The sequence below is a fragment of the Nerophis lumbriciformis genome, linkage group LG27, assembly GCF_033978685.3.
Source record: "Nerophis lumbriciformis linkage group LG27, RoL_Nlum_v2.1, whole genome shotgun sequence".
In the NCBI taxonomy this organism is placed as follows: domain Eukaryota; kingdom Metazoa; phylum Chordata; class Actinopteri; order Syngnathiformes; family Syngnathidae; genus Nerophis; species Nerophis lumbriciformis.
Window position 1 is genome coordinate 17,143,311 of NC_084574.2, and position 11,690 is coordinate 17,155,000.

At 36.4% G+C, this 11,690-nt stretch overlaps 1 protein-coding gene across 1 annotated transcript in view; it reads right to left on the reverse strand.

Annotated features, from left to right (window-relative positions):
• rbm20 (RNA binding motif protein 20) overlaps positions 1-11,690 on the reverse strand; it is a 115,456-nt gene that overhangs the window by 29,616 nt on the left and 74,150 nt on the right. The window contains exon 6 of the mRNA XM_061922770.2: positions 2,371-2,517. Coding sequence (XP_061778754.2) covers positions 2,371-2,517 — 147 coding nt within the window. The remainder of the gene's footprint in view (positions 1-2,370; positions 2,518-11,690) is intronic.

Consider the following 11,690-nt stretch of genomic DNA (forward strand, 5'->3'; position numbering starts at 1 on the left):
GATTTGAGACAACATCATGAAAAACAACTTGTTATGTCACTTCTAAGACTGTCTGTTCGAAAGTCCCAGAAGAAGCTGCATCTACATTGAAATCAATTTGACACTGTGTGGTTCTTATTTTGAACGAGTCGTACCTCAATCAACAGTCAAATTAAGGCAACCAAAATGTATGCGCTGTAGCTACACTATGTGGACAAAACACGCACACTCCTTAATTAATCAGGGGTTTAGCCTGCGAAACGTCATGAGTTTAGTAAGGAATCTGGCTTGCAGGGTGCTCTCAAATTAGTTGTATATATCTGGCAATCTGACTGCTGCAAATAAGCCGCCAACTTGTGGTCAGCGAGAGTAAAGCAGATCAAAGACCATTTAATCACACACACACACACAATCAGTCAGCCATTTAGTGTGTTATAGACTCACCCTCATTGAGGCGAAAACACAACACAGCCCCAAAATCAAAGATGATCAACCCGGCCAAAGCAAAAATAAACTAAGTTAGGCTGGTGTATACTGTGTTACAGACACTGTCTTTTGATACATTTGTAAATGAACACAAGCGTCTGTGTAAATATTTCATGTTTCAGTGTGTACACCTGAGGTAAACCAATATTTGAAAATATTTGAAAGAAAAAGTTCCATGTGTATGTCGCTGTACAAAATTGAAATAATAAATACATCTTCAAATAATTACTAAAATGCCTCAGTAATTAATTGGAATTAGAATCAATTACCTAATTGTTTTGTTAAATATGTCCTTAATTTATTTAATGTAAAATTTAATTTTAGGTATTTAATCATTTATTAACTATTGATTTTTTCATTTAATTATTTATTTTATGATTTCATTAGTTATTTCATAATTTCATTAATTACTGATTTCATTGTTTCGTGATTAATTTTTTTAATTTAATGATTAATGCCCAATAATTCACCAGGTGTGAGGATTCGCCCACTGACTTTGATGGTTGTGTTTGACGGGTAAAATGAGTTCATGAAGCGCAAGTGAGGACCAAATGGGACATAAATAAATAAATAAAATCTTTAATCAATTACTTAAAGGTGTCATTAATCAATTTTGATTGGAATTAAATACTTAATAATTCATTCAACATAAATTTACATTTAATAATTTAATTAAATATTTACTTAATTATTTAATGAATTATTTATGTGGAAAAAACCCAAATGAGACAAAATTAAACAAATAAATAATCTTTAAACAATTACTTAAATGTGTCATCAATTAATTATATCTTTATGTAAATGATTAAGTCGTGAAATAATTAAATCATGAAATAATTATTTAAACTATGAAATAATTAATTAAACGTACACTTATTTTACTTGAAATAAATTAATGATACATTCAATAACACATTAATGTATAGAATTACAACTATAATTAATTTTATAGGTAGCGCTAAGGAGCCAATTTTGAAATTTCCTTTTCGGAATTCCCAAATTATAAATTATTTTACAGAACTGGATGAGCTTGCACAAATTTGGGGAGTTTTCATGCATGTTAAGGGCTTCAAAAAGACGTTTAAACGGGGTGAATGATAATAATAATAATAATAATAGTAATAATAAAAAACATTGCAATTTCAATAGAGTCCTTGCGGTGCTTCCCATTGCACCTGCTCTGCTGCTCGGGCCCTAATTAATTAATGACACATTCGAGTAATTATTTAAAAATTAAAATCATTTAATTTTGTGCCATTTGGCCCTTCCTAGTGTGGACAACGTCATATTTTCTTTACTATACTAATATCTTCTGAGCATACACTGCAAAAAAAGAGCTGGCAAAATAGAAAAAAATACTAAAAAAATAGTGAAATTATTTGTCCATGCATCTAATTAATTAATTCATAAATATAGAAATTAGCAGGACGTTCAAGATAAAAAGATAAGAAGAAAGAAAGACAAGCATTATTCAACTTGCAATTCTTAAATTGCAAGTTGCAGCCCTTTGAGACACTTGTGATTTAGGGCTATATAAATAAATATTGACTGATTGATTGATTAAATTAAGCATCCTTGATATGTTGCAGAATCTTTAAACATGATTTTTTTTTTTATGTGGGGAAAACCAAAATATTTTATTTGAATAGTTGTTTTCTCAATTTTTATTTTTTTCAAACTACAATAGAAAAAATACAAATATTCATGCTAAAATTAAGATCAAGATGTAAAGTCAATGACTAAAAATAAGTAAATAGCTCGTAAAACTAGGGAATTTTCTAAAAATAAAATGTTAAATCTTGGCAAGTAGCAAATAATTTGCAGTGTGCAAAATACTTTATGCAGATCCAACGTAGCTAAGCACAAATACTGATTGATAAGAAAATAATTGTGCTGTTGCCATACCTGATGGGTAGAACGCATCAGGATGTAATTGGTTACTTTGCCGAAAGGAATTCCCAGGTTGATGACATCATTCTCTGTGCAGCTGCCCTCGGGGAGGTTGCAGATGTGAACCACCCGTCCCGTGGTTGCCGTCCTTGGTGGAAAAGGCTAAAAAAATATATATATATAACAACAACATAGTCAGCATTTATGCGAGGGGGGGGACCAAGACATGATAATTGTAGCTAAATCTTTACAGATTTGGCCATTGGGACAGGTTGCTGGAGAGAAGCCAGGAGCACAGCCAAGGTGCCCTTAAGCAAAGTCATGAACTCCCCCCCAACTGCCTAGGGGCCCGACATAGTTGCACAGCGTCCTGACTCTGACATTTCTCCTTGAAAGTGTGAAGAGAAATTCCCTTGTAGGGTATAAAGTTACTTTAATTGGTAACATAAAGCAGGTGTTCAAAACGAAGCCTGCGCGTCTTCCCTGGAGGCGGTGCGACCATGTGTTCTCTCGCTGTCAGTCAGCCAAGAAAATAAATGCCTGTATAAGAACCATCAATGCAAAGTATAATTAAATGCATGTGTCATGTTTGGTGAAGCACATACAGGTCCTGCAGGAAGCGATTCTGCTTGTTATCAATGCAACACTATCATCGCACATGCAGCGAGTCCTTGATCCGACGACAGCTCTATTAATAGCAGCACGGATAAGGAAAGTGCTTTGAATGACAGAATTGTTCGTTTACTGCCAGGAAACATTTCCAATCATCCGATACCGCAAAGTACACAGAGCAACATTTAATTTACATTCCTTTTAAAAACTGAAAGACATGTAATGCCTTGATAAACACAGCAGTCACGGCCTTATGTACCTGCATGGGGTGTTGTATTCAAGCCTAATTAAACTGCTAACTATTTTCCATCAAACGATACTGAAGAAATGATGCCTTATGAAACACAAGGAGTGATACCGTGACCCCTGACGTGTGTGTGTGTGTGTGTGTGTGTGTGTGTGTGTCACTTTAAGAAAAAAAAAACATGTGACCGATACAGCTGCTGCGTCATCTGACTGCGAAGCGCCAAACTGTGTTCATCAGGAAGCGCTTCTATCGGCCCCACAAGTGAGAGCTCGTACAAAATGAAGTCGGAAAAGTCGCGTTTTTACGTCAGTTTTCGTCCCCATCAATGAGCTAAATCAGGGGGTGTCAAACTCGTTTTGGAAAAATCTACTCCCAAGTGGGCCGGACTGGTAAAATCACGGCACGATAACTTAAAAATAAAGACAACTTCAGATTGTTTTCTTTGTTTAAAAATAGAACAAGCACATTTTGAAAATGTACAAATCGTAATGTTGTTGGGTTTTTTTTTACACTTACATGTCGCGGTTAATAGTATTCTATCTTTATATGCCGTTATTTATATTTTCTGAATAAATTATGTGATAATGTTCATCAGTCAACTCATTGGTGTTAATATTCAATCTATCAAGATAAAAAGACACTTACATGTCGCGGTTAATAGTATTCTATCTTTATATGCCATTATTTATATTTTCTGAATAAATTATGTGATAATGTTCATCAGTCAACTCATTGGTGTTAATATTCAATCTATCAAGATAAAAAGACACTTACATGTCGCGGTTAATAGTATTCTATCTTTATATGCCGTTATTTATATTTTCTGAATAAATTATGTGATAATGTTCATCAGTCAACTCATTGGTGTTAATATTCAATCTATCAAGATAAAAACATTAGGTAACACTTTTGTCAGGACTTGGACTATGGCGTGGTTTGTTCTCCTGTGGTGCAAATGATTTGGACCAGACATGGCGTGAAAGTGAAGACATATTTAATTTTAACACTCAAAAAAAAGAAACAAACAAAAGGCGCTCACAGTGGAGGTACAAAACTTGGCTATAAACACAAAACTTGCACAAAGGCAGAAACTATGAACAATGAAACAAAAACACTAACTGTGGCATTAATAAACAAAAACTTACTTGGACGTGGCATGAAGTGCGCAGAGGTAAACAGATTGTGACGGGTATGTAAGTACATGTTTTATTTAATATATCAAAAAGGAACAAACGAAAAGCGCGCACAATGGCGGAGGTTACACAACTAGACTATAAACACAGAACTTGCACATTGGCAGAAACTATGAACAATTAAACAAAACTTGCAAACTATGGCATGAATAAAGAAAACTTACTTGGATGAAAAAACGGCATGAAAAAGCGCAGCAAGGGTCATAAGGGTGTGTGGAGAGTATAAATGCGGGATGTCGCCAGGAAGACAAACTGAAAACAATGAACTTAAATACTACAGACACAATTAACGAAAACAGGTGCGTGACTCAAAACATGAAACAGATGCGTGACGTGACAGGTGAAAACTAATGGGTTGCTATGGTGACAAACAAGAGTGCACAATGAGTCCAAACGTGGAACAGGTGAAACTAATGGGTAACCATGGAAACAAGACAAGGGAGTGAAAAGCCAGAAACTAAAGAGTCCAATAACTAAACAAAACAAAACATGACTAATACAAAACATGGTCACACAGACATGACAACTTTAGTATGGGGAACACATTCACCATTAATTAGTTGCTTATTAACATGCAAATTAGTAACATATTGGCTCCTAATTAGGCATTATTAAAGGGGAACATTATCACCAGACCTATGTAAGCGTCAATATATACCTTGATGTTGCAGAAAAAAGACCATATATTTTTTTAACCGATTTCCGAACTCTAAATGGGTGAATTCTGGTGAATTAAACGCAACGTGACGTCACGTAACTGAGTTACTTTTGAAATAAAGTAACTAGTAACTGTAACTAGTTACTGGTTTTCAGTAACTCACCCAACACCAAGAATAGACATTTGAAAGGCAATTGAAAATAAATAAAGAATAGTGAACAACAGGCTGAATAAGTGTACGTTATATGAGGCATAAATAACCAACTGAGAACGTGCCTGGTATGTTAACGTAACATATTATGGTAAGAGTCATTCAAATAACTATAACATATAGAACATGCTATACGTTTACCAAACAATCTGTCACTCCTAATCGCTAAATCCCATGAAATCTTATACGTCTAGTCTCTTACGTGAATGAGCTAAATAATATTATTTGATATTTTATGGTAATGTGTTAATAATTTCACACATAAGTCGCTCCTGAGTATGAGTCGCAAACTATGAAAAAAACTGCGACTTACAGTCCGAAAAATACGGTAATTGTCTCTCCCTGAGCGTGCATTCCTTTTTGACTGTGGTAAAGATTGGCTATGCTCGTTAGCTCATCAGCCGATCACCAATCAGTTAAAGAGGCAAATATCAACTCCGATATTTAACTATTACTTTGGTCGGTTTCCAATTAAATTAGGAATTCTTGTGAGTTTTTCCATCTTTGCTGCAAAGGTATGAACAGAGTCGTCAAAACTTTGCAGTGGTAAAAATGTTTTCCCCCTACCTAAAATCAACCATATATTACAGTGCATACGCCAGACCTGGGCATTCTGCGGCCCGCGGGCCACATCCGGCCCTTTGTCCGTCCCTGTCCGGCCCGCGTGAGGCCAATCATAAATTACAAAATAAATTTAAAAAAGTATCTATGTCGAGTGTGCAATACAACGGTGCTGCTTTTGTTTTGAAAAGCGTTATTTGTCTTACTTCCGTGTGGACGTATGCGCGTGCGTGATTGTGAGTGAATGTGAACAGCGGCAATCACAAACTACAAGATAAAGTTTAAAACACATGTATGTCGTTTGCGCAATACAACTGTGCTGCTTTTATTTCGAAAAGTGTTATTTATTTACGTATGTCCGTGTGTAACCTGTGAGTGAAGGTGCACAGCGACAAGTGATGCACGGTTTACACCCGAGACGCTATAAAGAGAAAAGCTGATGACGAATGGCGTGTTTTCAACAAGCATACTTGCCAACCTTGAGTCAAGTATTTCATATATATATATATATATATATATATATATATATATATATATATATATATATATATATATATATATATATATATATATATATATATATAAGAAATACTTAACTTTCAGTGAATTCTAGCTATATATATATATATTTATTTTATTATATATATAAATAAGAGAAATACTTGAATTTCAGTGTTCATTTATTTACACATATACACACACATAACACTCATCTACTCATTGTTGAGTTAAGGGTTGAATTGTCCATCCTTGTTCTATTCTCTGTCACTAATGTTCTAACCATGCTGAACACCCTCTCTGATGATGCATTCTGCTTCGTCTCCTTGTTGTGCACTGCACTCTTCAAAAGCCGTAGATGTTATTGTCACATATGCATGTACAGTAGATGGCAGTATTTTCGGGAGAAAATTTGTCCCGGGAGGTTTTCAGGAGAAGCGCTGAATTTCGGGAGTCTCCCGGAAAATCCGGGAGGGTTGGCAAGTATGTCAACAAGACATGGACTGCCAAGTATTTCTTTACAGAAAGTAAAGGTTAAGCCGTGTGCTTAATTTGTGGTACACAGGCTGCTGTGTTTAAAGAATATAATTTGAATTGCCACTACACGACGAAGCAAGAGGAAAAATACCGGAACCTGTCTGATGAAGCGCGCGCAAAGGAGGCTGATGCGTTGATGGTAAAACTGCAAACCCAACAAGGACTTTTTGCCATATTTCCCACCCCCAGAATGCAGCCGTCAGGACAAGTTTCGTCATTTCTCACAAAACCGCCAGAAAAAGTAAGGCGTTTTCTGACGGAGAGTTTATTAAGGAGTGCTTATTGGACTCTGTTGTGCTGATATGCCCGGAAATTTGGAGCTTCAGCTGAAGAACAGAACGGCCGACTTTGACTGTTTTTCGCTGGCTTTGGATGAGAGCTGCGATGTACGTGACACCGCCCAGCTGCTCATCTTCTTACGTGGGATAACTGCTGACTTTCAAATCACGGAGTAACTGGCAGCCATGCAATCAATTAAAGGGACAACCACAGGTAATGACTTGTTCACATAGGTAAATGCGTGTTTGGCATACTTGCCAACCTTGAGACCTCCGATTTCGGGAGGTGGGGGGGGGGGGGGGGGGGGGGGCGTGGCTAAGAGGGGAGGAGTATATTTACAGCCAGAATTCACCAAATCAAGTATTTCATATATATATATATATATATATATATATATATATATATATATATATATATATATATATATATATATACATACATATATATATACATATATATATATATATATATATATATATATATATATATATATATATATATATATATATATATAAGAAATACTTGACTTTCAGTGAATTCTAGCAATAAATATATATTTATTTTATTGTATATATTTATTTTATTGTATATATATATAAAAGAAATACTTGAATTTCAGTGTTCATTTATTTGCACATATACTTGTTGAGTTAAGGGTTGAATTGTCCATCCTTGTTCTATTCTCTGTCACTATTTTTCTAACCATGCTGAACACCCTCTCTGATGATGCATTGCTGTGTGGCACGCACAAAAGTGCTTTCATCAAATGCACTAGATGGCAGTATTGTCCTGTTTAATAGTGTCACAACATTGCTGTTTACGGCAGACAAACTGCTTTACGGTAGACCAAAACGTGACTGCTGTTGTTGTGTGTTGTTGCCACGCTGGGAGGACGTTAATGAAACTGCCTAACAATAAACCCACATAAGGAACCAAGAACTCACCCTCGATCATTCTACAGTTATAACGTCATTGGGCAGGCACACCGTTTATATTGTGAGAAAGCGGACTCAGGTCCGCATGGACCTGAGTCCGCCTGAATTTCGGGAGATTTTTGGGAGATAATTTGTCCCGGGAGGTTTTCGGGAGAGGCGCTGAATTTCGGGAGTCTCCCGGAAAATCCGTGAGGGTTGGCAAGTATGGTGTTTGGACATGTTAGGACTGAAATGGGACAAGCTGGCAGGTGTGACAACAGATGGTTGTCTAAATCTGACAGGGAAAAATGTTGGACTTTTAAAGACGATGCAGGATAAACTTTAAATTAACCCTGTGCAGAAATTGACATTTTTGCATTGTATTATACATCAGGAAGTGTAGTGTAAGACAGTGTTAAAAATAAAACCATCAAAAGCAATCTGCTTTTGGTATAAAGTCAAGTTAGGTTAAATGAAAGTATTATTATTATTATTATTATTATTATTATTTATCTTACGGTATATCAAAAATAATATTGAGCAAAATTTAATTGAAATATTGTCGATGTGGCCCTCCAGCAGTGCTCGGGTTGCTCATGCGGCCCCCGGTAAAAATTGATTGCCCACCCCTGGCATACGCTGTCAAGCGAGCTGTGTACAAACAAAACATGAAATGTGGGCTAATACTTTACAGATACTGTAATATGATTGTTCATGTTTTTTAGAAAGTACAGATTGGTGTCCTATCGCATTGTTGTGCATTACAAACTCAAAAGCTGACGCAGAAGCAGGCTAATATCGTAGCATGTCGTCACAAGGCGATGTGTTACTACGCTAGAAAAAGAGTTCGTCAGTGTTTGCTCTTACAAAAACAATGTCGCTACCTTGGTTATTATACCGGTTACAGAACGTAAATGAAGTATTTTTGGCGGTTTTTGCATGCATTTTTAAAGTGATTTAGAGGATGCATAGCTCTCATTAGCAGCATTTCTCGCCACCTAGAACAAGCTGATTATTACAAATTGGAATAAAAAACAAAAAACATAAGTGTCTCTCATATAAAGATTGTGAACGATAGGCAAAATTCCAAAATAAAAGCGCAGTTCCCCTTTAATGGTTTCTAGCCAGCGCTGATATTGGCAACTTGAGACGAACAAGAGCGATAACTCTATTACCAGCTCTGTGCCAGTACCACTGTCACTCTCAGGGCGCATAAAGGTCAACGTACATTGGGCTCAATAAACAGATCCAGTTATAAGCTGTTAATGTTCTCCGAATGTCGGAGGGAACAAGAATCTTGGGCGCTGCTCTCTGCTCTGGTGGGGCTTGACTTGTAAATGTCATGTCGGTGCCCAGGCGGTTAGACCACAGCATTTGGATCGCTGTGAGGTTGACTGAGGCGTAGCAAAGACCACAAACCAACAGTACATGTCGCCGTTTATTGTGCATGCAAACCAACAGACTTCTTCATTAGGAAGTCCAAGTTTCAAGCAATCAGTCAAAGTTTACTCACAGAGCCCTTTATTTACAAGTGTCTCAAAGGGCTGCACAAGCCACAACGATATCCTCGGCTCAGATCCCACATCAGGGCAAGGAAAAAAAACTCAACCCAATGGATGCCGAGTGGATACGGTTAATAATGAAAGAGTCCAGTCCATATTAGGGCCAGAGCTTTTTAAGTCAGTGCTTTTCTTCCTGTCCCTCACGCACACCAGAGACTAGTACCAATATTTTGGTAACGGTACTGGTACCAAAACGTTTTCAAAATTTTTCTAAATAAAGGGGACCACCAAAAATTGCATTATTGGCTTTATTTTAACAAAAAATCTTACAGTACATTAAACATATGTTTCTTATTGCAAGTTTGTCCTTAAATAAAATAGTGAACACACAAGACAACTTGTCTTTTATTAGTAAGTAAGCAAACAAAGGCTCTTAATTTAGCTGCTGACGTACACAGTAACATATTGTGTAATTTTTCATTTTATTATTTTGTCAAAATTATTAAGGACAAGTGGTAGAAAATGAATTATTAATCTACTTGTTCATTTACTGTTAATATCTGCTTACTTTCTCTTTTAACATGTTCTATCTACACTTCTGTTAAAATGTAATAATCACTTATTCTTCTGTTATTTGATCATTTACATTAGTTTTGGATGATACCACAGATGTGGATGTCAATCCGATACCAAGTAGTTACAGGATCATACATTGGTCATATTCAAAGTCCTCATGTGTCCAGGGACATATTTCTTGAGTTTATAAACATAATATACATTTTTAAAAAAGAAATAAGATTTAGTGACGATAAAAAATACAGATGTAATCATAGTAGTATCGACTAGATACGCTCCTGTACTTGGTATCATTACAGTGGATGTTAGGTGTAGATCCACCAATGGTATTTGTTTACATTTTGACGTCGGCGAGCTACGGTGTTTAGTGAAGCATGTTTAGCTATTCCTCGTCCTGCAGGGATGATACTTGTAAGAAACTTACTTTATTTGTCGCCATGGAGACCAGGATTAGTGATTTAGAAGTAGCTAAAACACTGCCGACTGCGGCTGGATTTTAGTCATTTGCGAGATAGCCATGTTTTAAAGCACCTCTTCCGGAGGGCGTTTCAGTGTTATAACTTCACCTTTTAGTTTTTAAGCCAAAATGCGTCCGTTCTCCCTTTTCTGTCTACACACTGTGTCTGTGCATGGACTTCATTTATAAGTAAAGGTAAGACCATAATAACGTTTTTTTTATTAAATGTGCTTTTTTGTGTGCTAGAGTTTGTATGTGTAAAGTTAAAGTTAAGTTAAAGTACCAATGATTGTCACACACACACTAGGTGTGGTGAAATTTGTCCTCTGCATTTGACCCATCCCTTGATTACCCCGTGGGAGGTGAGGGGAGCAGTGGGCAGCAGCGGCGCCGCGCCCAGGAATCATTTTTGGTCATTTTCCCCAATTCCAACCCTTGATGCTGAGTGCCAAGCAGGGAAGAATGCTGGTATGAGCTTTTAAACATAATCCGTTAACTGCTGCCAATCAAATGGTGAATAAGATACTCTTTAGGGTTCATATGTTTGTAAATCTGACTTTGATGAAGTCAGTGCCTCACCAGCCATCAACCTCACCGCACGTCCCTGATATATATATATATATATATATATATATATATATATATATGTATATATATATATATATATATATATATATATATATATATATATATATAGTCGAGGTTTCTGTGGTTTATCCGTTATACAGTGCTCAATACCGGGGTAGAGCGGAATATACGTTAGGTCAGAAAAAACACAGAGGCTATATCATCCCAACAAGCCTGTTTCGCAGGTTTCCCTGCTTGCCATAGCCTCTGTGTTTTTTCTGACCTAACGTATATATATATACATATATATATATACAGTATATATTCCGGCCCCCGGCCAAATTTTTTTAACCCAATGCGGCCAACGAATCAAAAAGTTTGGGAAACTCCTGCTGTAGTCAATAGGTTCCTTTTTCCCCCCTCTTTCCTCTTGTTGTGGGGCAGACTGGCTCGTACATGTACATGATTGCTGAAATCCTCTGCCGTTGCTATCTCTAATACAAAGTCGCGTATAGTTCCAACT